The sequence below is a fragment of the Heterodontus francisci genome, chromosome 28, assembly GCF_036365525.1.
Source record: "Heterodontus francisci isolate sHetFra1 chromosome 28, sHetFra1.hap1, whole genome shotgun sequence".
In the NCBI taxonomy this organism is placed as follows: domain Eukaryota; kingdom Metazoa; phylum Chordata; class Chondrichthyes; order Heterodontiformes; family Heterodontidae; genus Heterodontus; species Heterodontus francisci.
The window spans coordinates 24,935,670-24,951,800 of NC_090398.1; the positions used below are offsets into that span (position 1 = coordinate 24,935,670).

General features: G+C 40.9%; 1 protein-coding gene across 19 annotated transcripts in view; it reads left to right on the top strand.

Moving 5' to 3' along the window:
- LOC137385142 (NACHT, LRR and PYD domains-containing protein 3-like) overlaps positions 1–15,890 on the top strand; it is a 206,085-nt gene extending 190,195 nt beyond the window's left edge. For 16 of the 19 annotated variants that reach the window (XM_068060009.1, XM_068060011.1, XM_068060017.1 and 13 more), the window contains 5 exons: positions 324–365; positions 1,749–3,462; positions 5,681–5,767; positions 6,031–6,222; positions 6,444–13,192. In XM_068060009.1, the coding sequence (XP_067916110.1) occupies positions 324–365; positions 1,749–3,462; positions 5,681–5,767; positions 6,031–6,222; positions 6,444–6,531 (2,123 nt within the window). In that variant the 3' untranslated portion in view covers positions 6,532–13,192. Of the gene's footprint in view, positions 1–323; positions 366–1,748; positions 3,463–5,680; positions 5,768–6,030; positions 6,223–6,443; positions 13,193–14,066 lie in introns of those variants that run through there. The other 3 variants (XM_068060020.1, XM_068060016.1, XM_068060028.1) reach the window with 3 other exon arrangements.
- Positions 15,891–16,131: the final 241 nt, after the last annotated feature.

The window sequence follows — 16,131 nt, forward strand, 5'->3', positions numbered from 1 at the left end:
ATTGTCCAGAGAACTGAGGAATCCCAATCGTTCATCATATTCAAGACAAAAGTCGCCAGAATTTTGTGTTCGAAGGAAATTAACGGAGACAGGGAGAGTGCAGCAAGGTGGAGAGCATCAGCCATGAACTTGCTGAATGGCTGAGAATGTTCAAAGGGCCAATCGCATACTGCAGCTCGTACATATCATGTTCTTACATTTTATTTGATTCCCCTTAACTTGGATTCCCCTGATTTATGAACAATTTCCAGGCACTTAGAGCTGTTACTCATCAACCAATCACCTGCAGCGTTCCAGTGATGTCACTGTTTACTTTTTTTCAGACCCGGAAGCGCCTGAAATGCTCTCCGCTCAACCATCGGAAGGTAAGTCATGTCACCTTCGCTTTTCCAGACTCCATGACTCCATGCTTCATGCACATGAAACTTCTCCAAAATTCTCACTTCTCATCAGCACGAAAGAAATCTCTGAAGCATGCCTGGTTATTGGGTCCAGACGATTGTGCTACTTTTCTGATTTTTGTTTCTTGCTAAACATTCCATAGCATAAATTGTTTTTCGCCAGTCAATCTGTCCATCTATAATGAAAGAAGCTTGCAGTTGTTAACAGTTTAATTTAGCTGGAAAAACAAATTTGAGTCTTCACAATGCATGCTGTATTGATTCAGTCATTTTCCTGTGCATCTGCAAATATCATAACTTTATGTATTTCATTTAAACCACCGGTGATCCTAGATTTGATAGCCTCGCAAATTCCAACTATAAGCTTCGATCACACTAATACTGTCGTCCCTTAGAGCAGGCTAGGTGAATGGGCAAATGGATGTCATGTGAGATACAACGTGCCAAAGTGTTAATTTATCCACTTTGGTCAGAAAAAATATTTTTTTTAAAACACCTTTTTGTTTGAATGGTGACATATTGGCAGATGTTTGCATTCAGAAACACATGGGTGCCATTAAGCTTCAATCACAAAAAGATAACATACAGGTAGAACATGCATTTAGGAAATGCATCTTTTTTTTCGCTTTTGTGAAAAGGGAACTGTGTATAAGAGTAAAGCTGTCTTACTACAATTATACCAGGCATTGGTGAGGTAATTCTTGTAGTACCATGTGAAATTTTGGCATCATGGGGGTGTGCAGAAGGTTCAGAAGAGTGGTTCCTTGGATGAGTAAATTCTCCCATGAGGAGAGATTGAGTAGACTGGACCTATATTTTTGGATTCTCGAACAATGAGAGGCGAACGAATCGACACATATGCAATCCGTAAGTGGCTTGGCAGGATAAATGCAGGAAAAATATTCTTCTGGCTGGGGAATCTACAAAAAGGAGTGACAATCTCAGAACAAGGGGTTGGACATTTAGGGCTGAGATCAGGAGGAATGTTTACTTTAATGCTTGATGAGTCGTAGAAATTGTCCACTCCAGGGAGCTGAAGAATCCCAATCGTTGATCATATTCAAGACAAAAATCGCTAGAATGTTGTGTTTGAAGGAAATTGGGAGAGTGCAGCAAGGTGGAGAAAATGAGCCATGAACTTGTTGAATGGCTGAGAATGTTCAAAGAGCCAAATCGCCTACTGCAGTTCCTATTTCTCATGTACTTACATTCTTATTTTGCTCCACTTAACATGGTTTCTTGTTTCCATGACATTAACTTTCTTTCACTGTTTTACTAGATTACTTATTTTTTCTCCTCAATTACAATTACTGTACTAACAAAATTCTTAACGTTTTCATATTTCAGGCATAGAGCGCCAGCACAAAACATTTCTTCAAGAACAAACGACAATATTGGAAGTTACTGGAGAAAATCAAATGTCCAAGACATGTTTACTTGATGAGCATTACACTGAAGTAATGATTGTTCCTTCTCTTGGAGAGCCGCAAATGGTTGAAACTGAACTGAAGGCGCAAGGGAGAAAGCTTGAAGAGAAACAGGGGCCAAATATCGGGAATGTACCCGAAAACGTTCAGCTCGATCAATTGTTGGGAAGCAAAGACGCTACAATAGACAGAACTCGGACAACTATAGTATTTGGTGATGCAGGGATCGGGAAAAGCACCATAATACAGAAGATAATCCGTGACTGGGCCACAGGGAAAATATACCGTCAATTTAAATTTGTCTTTCATTTCAAGTTTAGCCAATTAACTTTAATAAAAGTCCGAACAACCCTATCAAGGTTGATCCTGAATTCATACCCCTATTTGCGAAATCATCTGGAGAAGCTGTGGAAAGAACCCAGAAAAATATTGTTTATATTTGATGATTTGGATGAATTTGAGCAAACCGTGGATTTCACAGATGTTGAGAGAAACAACGCACCTCAAAATCAATGTCCCGATCCCGAGTGTTGCTGCTTGGTTTCAGACATTGTCCGCTGCCTCATACAAGGGCAGTTGCTGAAAGGCTGTTCAGTGCTGATCACGAGCCGGCCGTGGAAACTGGAATCTCTGGGAAATGCAAACATACATCGAAGGTTCAAAATTCTGGGTTTCAGCCCTGAGAAAGTCAAGCAATATTTCCAACGTTACTTGAGAGATCCAAACCTGGAAAGAGAGACAATCGAAACAATTAAGTGGAACGACACACTGGACACCCTGTACTATAACCCTCTGTATTGCTTAGTCTGCTGCTCCTTAGCGGAGTCGCATAAGACAGCAGAAGAGCGAGAAAGGCAACCCATAACCAGCACACGTTTGTACACTGTTTACTTTGAAAATCTTTTAAATAGATGTGGCTATGATGCAGAAAACACTCTCAATAACCTGCTGAAACTGGGCGAGTTGGCCTACCATGGAATTGGGAAAAAATCAGCTGTTTTTGAAGCAGACAAATTCAATGAGCTCGAACTCGAACATTCCAATTTTATCACTGCGTTTATAGTGAAGATTCGAGACAATGATCTAGGCAGTGTTGCCTACAAATTCCGTGACACCATGATGCAGGACTTTGTTGCTGCACTTATGAAAAGTCTAAGCACAAAACCAAATGAACTAAAACAACTGCTTGATGAAGGATACAGATGCGGTGATGACAGATTCAATTCATTTTCACGTTTTCTTGTTGGTCTTTCCTCACGAAAGTCAACTGATCAGCTTGAGTCGAAATTGGGTAAATTTCCTGCTGAAGTAACACAGCCTGTGTCGGAGTGGCTCACACGGAATGTCAAAACGTGCGCTCAGAACTTGGATGACGGGCAAAGCCAACGGAAATTCTTAAATATGTGTCATTCCTTTGCTGAATTTGAAGACAGAAATCTGATGGAAGCCGCATTAGCACCGATAAAGAAAATTAAGTTTACAAAGTGTCCTCTGAAACCTTATGACTGTGCGGTTCTGTCTCCTGTATTAATGAACCTTGAAATAATTGAAGAGATGGATCTCAGTACTTGTGGTGTACAAGATGCAGGCATCCATCAACTGCAGTCCATACTGCACAAATGTAAAAAACTCAGGTATTTAAACAAATCGATAAATATAATTATAAACAATATTTGTTTTATTTAAACGTGGTATGTTATGAATGATAAGCAAAGAAAATTAACTGAATTCGATCAATTATTGAACACATTCTTTCATTCAGTTCTCCGTTGTTCTAAATGGAATGATGAGAGACGTAGTCAGATTGGCTGTTCTGGTAATACTTGAGAGTGCAGTGGTGTTCATTTTACTCAATCAGATATGAAGTTGGCCATCTAACTTCCGAATCCAACGCACACCTTTCACAATGTGGTGCTCTCGATTGCCTGTGGTGCCTGTGATGTCTCTTCGATAGTATCCAATTAGACACATTCCCCTGCTCTTCGCCATAGCCATGCAATCTTCAACTCTTCAAATATTTATCATGTTTCCTTTTGAAAGTTACTATTGAATGTGATTTCGCCAGTCTTTCACGCAGTGCATTCGATATTATAAAAACTCACTGAGTTAAAACAACTCATCATCCTACATCTATATTTTAAGCAAATACCTTAAATCTGTGTTAACAGACTGTTCTGTCACTGCCTATTGTTGGTAAGCAAATACTTAGTTGTTTAAAACAGGAAAAAAATTTGTTTTATTGTGCCGTTTGATTATATTACAAGTGAGGTATATATGTACTCTCATTTCTCATTCCTCGATAGGATTGCATTTTCCAAATCAATAATGCTGTTGTTAATCTCAATTGTGCCAAAAAGCTAGTTAAATGGGTTCACAGCTGCGATTCTTCCACCTATATGTAATTATTTCCAGTGATGCCACTGGATTAACGCATCATCAGAGGCCGGAAGGGAAGGAAAGTGAGGCTGAGTGAAACTCCATCAGTCTTTATGCACAATCCAGGGATCCATTACAATAACTTAATTAGATTCGCCAATAGACTGCGCAGAAAAATGTGGCATGTTTTGCTTATCATTCACTTATATTTGTGAACCTTTGTGTATCATATAGCTAAATTTCTTTAAAATAATAATGTCAGAGGTAAGGTCTTTGGTTTTACCCTTTGTTTTCTTTTGATGACGAGCATCTGCTGCGGAAAGCATCCATTGTATTCCTGTTCATGGCAGACCACAAGTTTACAGAATTCCTGCTGCCAGCCACTATTTTACATGGACAAAAGGAAAATACTGCACAGGAAATATGAAATGTAAACCGAAAATTCTGCACTTACTCAGTAGGTCATGTAACGACTTTGTCGAGAGAAACAGAGCAAACAATTCAGGTTATTGGCATTTCGTCTGAAATGGCAAAGGTTAGAAATAAGTGATGTAGTTATACCAACAGTGCTGCAGGAAGGGTGTTCCCGGATTTTGACCTTGCGACAGTGGAGGAACGGCAATATCGTTCCAAGTCAAGGCGATGTGTGTCTTGCAGGAGAACTTGCAGGTGGGGGTATTCCCATGCATCTTCTGCCCTTGTCCTTCTAGGTTGTAGAGGTCCTGGGTTTGTAAGGTGCTATCAAAGGGTTAGGGTTAAGGTTATTGAGTAGGCAGGAGTGAGGGAATGACAGAAAGGGATCAATAGACTAGTCAAAAAGCTGGGGGAGTGCCTTAATAGAACGTAACGAAATAGAAGATATTCAACAGGAGTTGTAAATACGAGCAACAGAGTCACTACCATCACATGCTGTCTGAAAAAATAGGAATAGTGGTTATGATCTGTAATTGTTGAATTCCATGTTGTGTCTGGAAGGCGGAAAAATGCCTAATCTAATAAGTTTCTTAAGTTTCCCGTGAGTTTCCTTCCAATATTGTGGAATAAAAGTACAGAGAGTTCAGAATGGGAATGGGCAGGAAAGTTAACATGACAACGGATCAGAAGTTTAGGATCAGCAGCTGGAAGGTAAATTTTGATTCCTCAGCATCGTTACTGTCTGACCTGCTGAGCATTTCCATCATTTTCTGGTTTAAGCCCATTTTACACGTATTCGTTTGATAATGTGTGGGTAAATCTTTACCCCAAGCAATGGAGTAAATTTCGAGTTAAACAAATGTACTGGGTGATGGTAACTGATTATAACACAGGCGCTATAATGAAAACCCTTAGTGCAAATCAAATAGGCATTTGGATTCTGGGTCTGATATTGGCGTTTTGGAAGGGCAATGTATTCCATGTAAAATAGATTTAATTATGAATATTTCATGTCTGTTTCATTATTCTATATTTATTATTGACTTTCTTATTTGAGTTTAGACTCAACGAGAATAATCTTCAAGATTCAGGAGTGAAATGCCTCTTTAAAGTTCTGGAGAAAAATGATTGCAAAGTACAGACACTTGAGTGAGTAATTTCTGTTTAAATATCGACGGAACAACCAGAGTTCTTTATCATCAAGAATTCTCATTACCCTGGTAATGATGATTGACCAATCTCATTTGTCAATTTGTATTAGGACGAAAATAATTTAGAAACAGAGAACATGCAATTTTCTTGAGCAGTTTTTGCCCCACGATTTTGGAATTCCAGTATAGTTATTTGCAATTGGTGTATATTTAAGCACGTGCATTGATGTTTTATAAAATCTGTTTTTTTAATCACTCTAGGTTAAAGTCAAATGCTCTCACAGATGATTGTGCAGCAAAATTGGTCTCCGCCATCAGTAAAAATGGTTCACTGATGGAGCTGGACCTGAGTAACGATAATCAGCGCAGTGAACAGTCCAACAGACTGACTGACAAATCCGTTCCCACATTTCTCCAGCTCTACCAGACTAGTACGAATCTGAAGGAAATTAGGTGAGTTTCTTTGTTAAAATATATTAATTAAGAGTAACATATTTTCCTATCTTAGTTTTCATAGATGTGTTATAGGAAAAGTCTTTAGTTGTGGAAGATTTGTTTCTTTCACATTTCAAGATTCTTAAACATATTTACATTGAATGAATTTAACAATGTCGCTATTCGCAGTAAATGGAACAGTTCACTCAATTTTGGTAACTTGTTTATTTTTTTTTCAGGTTGCAAAACAATCAATTCTCTGCAAACAGACGTCACATTTTGAAGTCACGAACTGCATCTAGTCATTTGACTATAATTACAGAATGAAGGATTACCGACCATGATTTGTTTTACGTAAAAGTAAGAGTAATGTTTGAACAAGTTGTCGGGGCGTTACCCCAGAGTCAGAGAGAGATGCAGTACTGAAACAGGGCCTTTGGTCCACTGAGTCTGTGCTGACCATCAACCACCCATTTATACTAATCCGACATTAATCCCATATTCCCTACCACATCCCCACCATTCTCCTACCACCAACCTCCATTAGGGGCAATTTACAATGGCCAATTTACCTATCAACCTGCAAGTCGTTGGCTGTGGGAGGAAACCAGAGAACCCAGCAGAAACCCACACAGTCACAGAGAGAACCTGCAAACCCCATACAGGCAATACCCAAAATTGAACCCAGGTCGCTGGAGCTGTGAGGCTGAGGTGTCAACCACTGCGCCACTGTGCCGATCCCGAGTGCGATGAATAAGCATATAGAGACATGTTGTTGAAGCTTTTCGTCTTCAGACCCCCATTTTCGTCCCTGAAAAGTGCCCATTCTACCTCAAATTACCTTGGAAGGGTATTGTATCTCACAAATTTGAGTGACAGGTAAAGTTAGCTGTTTCACACTTCTACAATGCAGCAGCAACATGTGAGGTGTCCGCCACTAACAAGATGCTTCAGTCAAGCTAAAAATACATCCTGCCTATCACACAAATGAGTCATGACATATATGAATTTCAATGCCAGTGTGATGCTAGGTATGTGGGCCTTACGCTCCAAAGACTGGTACATTGTATCAAACAATATGTCCCTTCTACTGTTCACGAGGGGAAAGCTGCAAGCTGTACCCAACCAGCCCATGCTTGCAAAACATAAAATGCAGTTTCCAACATTAAGTGCGATTCCACAGTTGGTCAACATTTGCTAAATAAGCCGTAGTGGGCTAGGAATTCTGCTGACAAACAATTTATGATAGTCAGTAGGGCTCGCAGAATGGCGCATTTGTGTGTACTGGAAGCTACAGATATTAATATACAGGGCCCTCTTCTTTCCAGACAGAAAGAACATGTACACACATTGCGCCTGTTTCAGCTGAACAAAATAAGGGACAGCCATTCGTTGGTTCATTCCTCGGAGCAATGCCTTGACCAATCAGAGTCAAGCTGCCTGGTTTAAATTTTAAACAAAGCTTGGCAGTCAACTGTCAGTCACTGTAAACTGTTGCATTCTCCATGGCAACGCCTCTACCACTCAGAGTTCATTTGCCAAGCAATCAACACTCACTTCTCATGCAGTATAAGTTATTGATTTCCCTTGCATTTGTTATTCTCAGGTATTGTCCTGATGAGTGCAAGACGAAAAGCTTTGACAACATGTCTCGATTTTCAGCAATTCTCAGCTTCAGTACTACAAAATGACTATTAATAAGCACATAGGTAAACGAGTGCAGGAGTTTCAATTCCCACTGTGCTGTCTCAAACACGCCGTTCAGATGAAATAGTGAGTTACACGTACTTCTTTCGATGTATTGTGCTATATTCACTGTTCACAATACAGCTTCTGCTACATGAGGGAAATCAACTGCAGAATGAGTGATAATTTTTTTTCTGAGCACCTCTCTCCAGTCTGCAAGCATGAACCGGAGCTTCTAGTCACTTGCTAGTTTAACTCTCCATTCTAATCCCACTCTGGCTTTTCTCTCCTTGATAACTGAAGCCAATCATGATCCAGCTAATCTCAAGGAACACCACCTTATCTTTCCATTAAGAATTTTGCAAATTTAGGCAAACAACATAGAGTTCCACAATTTCAGATCATAAACACTGCTGCCTTTGCTTACAGCAGCATGTGCTGGTAATGATTCTGTTATCTCCATGAGGAGTATCCCACTGGATATTATGACAGGAGTCAGAGCTGAAGCTCAGTGATCAGTGTTCGAAGCCTGCACCTTGTGACTCAGAGGCTAAAACCTTACCAAGAATTTGAAGTCCTGAAGCGAGGACTAAGAAATAATAAGCTGTTAGTGGGGTCAGACAAAGATGTTTTGCAATTATGTCTAATTTAGATTTACAGTGCATGTACGTAAACACATGGAATATGGTAAATAAGGTTGTTGAGCTGCAGACACAAACAGCCACATGCAAATAAGATGGTGTGGTGATGGTAGTGTAATGGCGCAAAATATGGCATGAATGTGTACTAATAATTCCTACATACAAGCTGTTCAGGAAAGATATGGAAGGACCGAATGAAGGATGGCGGGTTGTAATGATTAAGGAGAATATTGCAGTGCTGGAGAGAGAGGATGCTTTGAAACGGTCAAAGACAGAAACTATTTTGCTAGATTTAAAAACAATAGAGGATCCATTGCACGACACATGTATTGTATAGACCACGAACTAATGAGGAAGTCACATTTTCAGGGAAATGACATAGATGTGTAAAAACTATAGACTCATGATAATATAGGCATTTAATTATCCTAACACAGACAGAGATAGTAATAGTGTAAAGGACAAAGCTGTTTTTGAAATGTGCCAAGGGACATTTTCTTGATCAGTATGCTTCCGGCTCAGTGAGGAAGGTGTCAGTGCCTGATCTGATTGTGTGGAATGAGGTGGGTCAAGAGAATCAAGTGTCAATAGAGCAACATTAAAGAAGCAGCTTTTATCGTAGCAAAAGGTTTAGGTTAGCCATGGAAAAGGACAAGGAGAAATCTGGAGTATAAGTTCTTAATTGGAGGAGAGCCAATTTCAATGGGGTGAGAATGGAACTGCACAAGGTTAATCAGAATCAAAAACTGGCAAACAATATTGTCACAGAACAATGACAAACATTTGAAGAGGAGATGGTTTGGGAAAGTGGAGGTACATTCCCACGAGGTGGACGGTAGGGCAAACAACGCCAGAGTTCCCTGTATGACACAGGAGATAGAAATCGTGGTGAAGCAGAGAAAAAATGTGAGTGACACGTCAGGTTGATAATACAAGTGGGAACCAGGCTGAATGTACAAAGGTCAGAGGAGAATTGAATAAAGATATCAGAGAGGCGAGGAGAGAGCATGAGCACAGATTGGCTGCGAGTAGAAAAGGGAATCCAAAAGTTTTCTGCAACCACATAAGTAGCAAAAAGATGCTAAGAGGAGAGGTGGAGTCGATTAGGGATATAAAAGATGGATTTACGCTTGGTGGTAGAGGCCACTTTTGAGGTACTAAATGAGTATATCTTTTTATTTGTTTTATTTGTTCGGGGTTGTGGGCGCTGTTGGCTAGGTCCGCATTTTTTTCCCATCGAACTTGCCTTGGAGAAGGTGGTGGTGAGCTGCCTCTTGAACTGCTGCATTCTTGGGGGTGTAGGTATCCCAACAGTGCTGTGAGGAAGGCAGTTCCATGATTTTGACCCAGTGACAAAGAAGGAATGGCGATATAGTTCCAAGTCAGGACAGTGTGTGGCTTGGAGGGGAACTTACAGGTGATGATGTTCCCATCCATCTGCTGCCCTTGTCCTTCTCGGTTTTAGAGGTCACGGGTTTGGATGGCGCTGGCAAAGGAACCTCCATGAGTTTCTGCAGTGCATCTTGTAGATAATACACACTGCTGCCACTGTGCGTCAGTGATGGAGGGAGTACATTTTGAAGGAGATGAATGGGTTGCCAATCAAGCGGGTACTTTGTCCGGGGTTATGTTGCATTTCTTTAGTGTTGTTGGAGATGCACCCATCCAGGCATGAGGAGAGCATTCCATCAAAGTTCTGACTTGTGCCTTGTGGCAGGCATTGGGCAGACATTAGGTGAGTTAGTCACCGCAAGATTCCCAGCCTCTGGTCTGCTCTTGCAGGCACAGAATTTATGTGGATGGTCCAGTTCAGTTTCTTGTCAATAGTGACCCCAGGATGCTGATAGTGGAGTTTCAGCGATGGAAATGCAATTGAATATTAAGGGGAGATGGTTAGACGCTCGTTTATTTCAGATGGGTTATTGACTGGCATCTGTGTGGCGCCAGTGCGGCTTGCCACTTATCAGCCGAAGCCTGGATATTGTCCAGGTCTTTCTGCATATCAACACGGGCTGATTTAGTATCTTCGGAGTTGCGAATGGTACTGAACATTGCGCAATCATCAGCGAACATCCCCACTTCCGATCTTCTGATGAAGGGAAGATCATTGATGAAGCAGATGAAGAAGGTTGGACCGAGGACACCACCCTGAGCCACTGCTGCAGTGATTTCCTGGGATTGAGATAATTCACCTCAAGCAACCACAACCATCTTCCTTTGTGCCAGGCATGACTCAAACCAGCGGACAGCAACCCCCACCCCGTCCGCCCGATTCCCACTGACTCCAGTTTTGCTAGCGTTCTTTGATACCATACTCAGTCAAGTGCTGCCTTGATGTCAAGCACAATCACTCTCATCTCACCTCTGGAGTTCAGCTCTTTTGACCGTGTTTGGACCAAGGCTGTAAAGACGTCGGGAACAGAGTAGTATTGACGGAATACAAACTGAGCATGAGCAGGTTATTGCTGAGCAAGTGCCCCCTGATAGCACTGTCAACGACACCTTCCATTCCTTTGCTGATGATTGGGAGTAGACCATTTGGGCAGTATTTGGCCTGGTTAGAACTTTTTTTGCACAGGAAATGCCTGCGAAATTTTGCACACTGCCAGGTCGATGCCAGTGTTGTCGCTGCACTGGAAGAGCTTGATTTTTGGTGTGGGTAGTCCTGGAGCACAAGTATTCATTATTATTGTCGGGATGTTGTCAGGGCCTATAGACCTTGCAGTATCCAATGCCTTCAGCCGTTTCTTGATATCACGTGGAGTGAATAGGATTGGCTGAAGACAGGCATCTGTGATGCTGGGGACTCAGGAGGAGGCGGAGATGCATCATCCATCGCCCTGTCTGGTTGGAGATTTATGTAAATACTTCAGCTTTGTCTTTTACACTGTTGGGCTGAGCTCCCCCTCTGTCTTTGAGGATTGCGATATTTGTGGAGCCGCCTCATGCTATCAGTTGTTTAATTGTCCACCAACATTGACAGCTGGATGTGGCAGGAATGCAGAACTAAGATCTGATCCGTTGGTTGTGGGATTGTCAGCCCTGCCTATTGCATGCTGCTTCTGCTGTTTAGCATGCAATCCTCCTGTGTTGGAACTTCAACAGGATGGCATATCATCTTTAGGTCTGCCTGGTGTTGCTCCTGACATGACCTCCTGCAATCTTTTTCTGCCTTTACCAAGGTAGATTCTGCGAATGTCACAGTAAAATATTCAGTAGTCGAGATGTGGATGGGTGAAAATTAATAAACAGGATGTGTTTGAAAACCTGGCTGAAGATGAAGATGATAAATCACCAGGACAGTATGAGATGCATTCGAGGATGCTATGGGAAGTAAGGATGGAAACTGGGAGAGTTAATGGCCATAATTTTGTAATCCTCCGTTGATATTGAGGTTGGTCGAGAGCACAGGGTAATCGCAACTGATACACTATTGATCAAAAATAAGTGTAAGGATAAACACGGGAACTTCAGGTCACTCAAGTTAAACGTGGTGGTGTGAATGCTTTTTGAAACGTTAATCAGGACTAAATTAACGTTATTTGGACAATTAATTGATGAAAGCCAGCATAGGTACGTGATACAAAAATCTAATTTAACTAACTTGATTGAGTTTTTTGTTTGATGTGGTAACAACATGGGTTGGTGAGGGGCACTGCTGCTGATCTGGCGTATATTGACTTCCAAAAGTCGTTTGATAAAGTGTTGCATAATAGACATGGCAGCAAATTCGAAGTCCATGGAATAAAATGGAAAGTGGCAGCTTAGATATGAAATTTGCTGAGTGACTAGAAATAGAATAATAGTGAAGGTTTCATTTTCGGACGGTAGGTGTGCATGTACTGTTGTTTTCCAGGTGTCAGTACTGAGGTAACTGCCTTTTTTGATACACAGTAATGACCTCAAAATGAAGGGCACAATTTCAGAATTTGTGGATGACACACAGCTCAGAAGTGTTATGAACAGTGGTAAGGATGATGATCGGCTTCAGGAGGACATAGAAAGGCTGGTGGAATTGATGGACATGTGACAAATGAAAAATATGCACAGAAGTGTGAATTGGTACATTTTGGAATGATGATCGAGGTCAGGAAATGTAAAATAAAGGTAACAATTATAAAGTGGGTGCAGAATCAATGACACCTGTTGGCAGAGGTGTACAAATCGTTAAAGTTGGGAAAGCAGTTTGAGAAGGTGGTTAAAATTACTTGCATGAACAATTATGAATTGAGGTATAGAACACAAAACAAGGAAGTTATGATAAACCTTCATAAAATTCCTTTCGACCTAATTGGGAGCATTATACCCAAAACTTGACACCTCACTTTCGGAAGGAAGTGAATTCCCTCTATTTTAGAACAAGTGATTAAAGAAGAAAAGAAGCTTGAGATGATTTAATAGAAGTGTTCACAACCATGGGGTGTCTTGGAGTAGAGAGAAACTATTCCCATGATTGAGGCGATTTAAGGCCATCAGCAACTTAACCAACAGCAACATGAGGTAAAACCTTTTTTGTGCAGGGAATGGCCAGGCTCTGGAATTCACTTGCTTAGAGTGTGGTGGAGACATATTCAATTGTGGTTTTCAAAAGGGAATTGGATATGTACCTGAACAGAGGGCTATGGGGATAATTTATCGCAGCAGGGTGGGGGGGGGGTGGGGGTGGTGGAGCGGGCTGGTGGTGGTATCTGCGTTGCTGTTACAGACAACTGGCATGGACTGAACGGGTCGCGCTCCCTCCTTCAATTCTGTAACCATTCTATGATTACATTATTCTAATACGGAAATATTCCCAGGAGTTCCCCGATCTAATTCAGTTCCAATCATAAAGGTATGCTTTCAATGTTTATTATTTCAATAATCTTGTGATTTGCTATTACTTTGGTACACAGTAACAAAGTTATTGATAATTTGGCTTGTAGAGATGTTGGCTTCACTGGTGCCATGGGATTTCTCTGAAGGAGCTGGTTAATTAAACTTGAAGCTCTGCTTCACCGGCATTATTCAAAGGGCATAACTAAGTTCAAAATGTGGAGATCAACAATTACAATGTAGATGGGACATATATAAGACTTCCAATATATTATAAAATCATCCCAGTTAAGAATTATTTAACATAATATTAAAAAGGACGATGATTTCAATGGAGACTGAAATGAATGTGTCCACTAATTTCACTTCTGCAGGGATTCTGAATATTACAGGTGTTAAAACGTTTTTTTCTCATTTACATTTGTTAAATTTTAAGAATTTGTGTTGTAAAACTGAAAAGTGTTCCGTAGATGCTGGGACTTTGGGCGTTACCTTTTTAAAGGATTTCATCAGAAGGTTTGGACTGAGTTTGAGTGGTAACCAGTAACTGGAAGGCACCTGTTTTCAAATAAAGTAAAACAGAAGGAGTCGCTCTGGACTTGGACAGCTGTTTACAAAACATTGAGAAGCCAAGCTTCTGGTTGTCAGGAGGCTTGCTTTCTGGAAAAAAGCTTTATTTTAATTTGAACAGTTAGAAAATACAGTTGCTTCTTTACCTGCCAGGAGAAGACAGCTCACCTCTTCCCCTTGAGAAGCAATCCTGCATCAAGTGTGTTTCCAATATCCCCTTGCATTTGAAGAAACCCTGCATCGAATGTGTGGGGACGAAAATCTTGTTGCTGCATTCCTGCTGTAAAACCTATTAGAGCCTTCTGTAGCTGCATCTCTTGGAAAGCCAACCTAAACTGATCATCAACATCACCTGGGAAGAACGGTTCCAGGAAGATCCCATTGACAGCCATCTAGACGCAATTGGGTCGCCTAAACAAAACAAAGGACATCTTTCCATACCTCTTTTCAGCCTGTGTTTTTTTAAGTCCTTCTATTTCTCTGTAACAGCTATCAACAATAATGCTTTATATTCTTTTTCCAGTTAACCGGTGTGTCTGTTTGTCTGTAAGGGCTAGGAGAAATAAGGGCTTTAATATTTTCATGTGTGTGCATGTTTCACTTCGTTTTTGGGTAAGAATTCATTTATAATAAACTAATAATTTTGTTCTTGATCAAAGAAACCGGGTTGGAGTGTTTACTCTGGGAGAAAAACAGTATATCGGTCAGTGGGACATTTTAAATACATGTTGTGACCGAGGGAGACGTCTATACACGTCAACGTCTCTAAACCCAGCAGCTCAGGATACTATGACAATTTGCTAAATGCAGTCTTCGCAGCCTGTGCGGGTCCAATAACCACGAGTACTATGACGCTCTATCGATCCATTAGCATCAGTGTTCTTTAAAGGTATACTGACCTTCCATACGCCCAATAGCCTCTAGTGTTCAGCCCCTCTGCATATCCACAGGTATGCAGACCATTTGTAAGTCCCAAGATATTCTAAAGCTTCAAAGGCTCAATAACCCAGTTTTTTATGTTACTCTGCATACCCGGTAGCTCAGAGTACGCTGATGGTTGAACATTCCAGTACACCACCCATTACAGGGAGCATGGAACATTTCCAGGCCCAGAATTGCAATTTACAGAGATTGAACTGGCCCCATAGTCAAAATACCTGAACAATCGACAGCCCTAGTAACAAGCGAAGTGAGGTTCTCTGGATATCGCATTTTAAAAATTATTCTTATTCATTCATGGGATATGGGAGTCGCTGGCCAGGCCAGCATTATTTTCCAACACTAATTGCCGTTGAGAAGGTGGCGGTGAGCTGCCTTCTTGAACCGCTGCAGTCCATGTCAGGTAGGTACACTAACAATGCTGTTAGGAAGGGAGTTCCAGGATTTTGACCCAGCGACAGTCAAGGGATGGTGATATAGGGGTAGGAGAGATGCTGCTCTGTGATGATAATGCTGGTATGAAACGGCTCTTCATTTACTTCTCAAGGAAGATTAATAAGCATCAAAGAAAGTATTCGACCATTGAGGAAGAGTGTTTTTTTATGTCCTGTACTGGCTCTTCAATATTTTTATGTCGACCTCAACTGACTTGTGTTTCTAGAAAGGTTCTCAACAAAGAGGTTCAGGTTATTTCATTAGTGGTTAATGTTAAAGCGATTTACGTCAAACATGTTCCATGTTACATGAAAAAGCAATGTAATTGCTGATGCTCTGTGCAGAGTGCAAAAGAAGGGTGCAAGACTGAAGGAAGGTTCTGAGTTATGTTAAATCTATTCGATGATGTTTGAATTCTGATAATCCTTATTGTCACATTCACTTGGTTTTCTTATTGGTTAAGCTCTTATGATTTTGTAAATTCGAAAAATGTGATTGTAGAATATGAAAATGCTGACTGTATGTAGGAACCTCCCCAGTGAAATGTTTATGATGTAGAAAACTTGCTGTATTTCTGAAGTATTGCAAATAAAGCCTTATCATGGTAAAGATCTTTTTTTCCCAAAAGGGATGTGTGCTGGGTTCCGTGATTGCAAAGCTGTTCTTTTTTAAGGTAGAGCCTAATCAAAAGGATAGCTAAGAATGCAGCAGGGATGGAACCTAAAAACTGAAACAGAACTGAAAAATAAACTCCCACTTTCCAAGTAAATGAACACTGGTTGCAACCAGATAAACAGAAGCAGAGTCTTACCCAGATCAGGCAGAACAGGAAGGACTAGAGCGC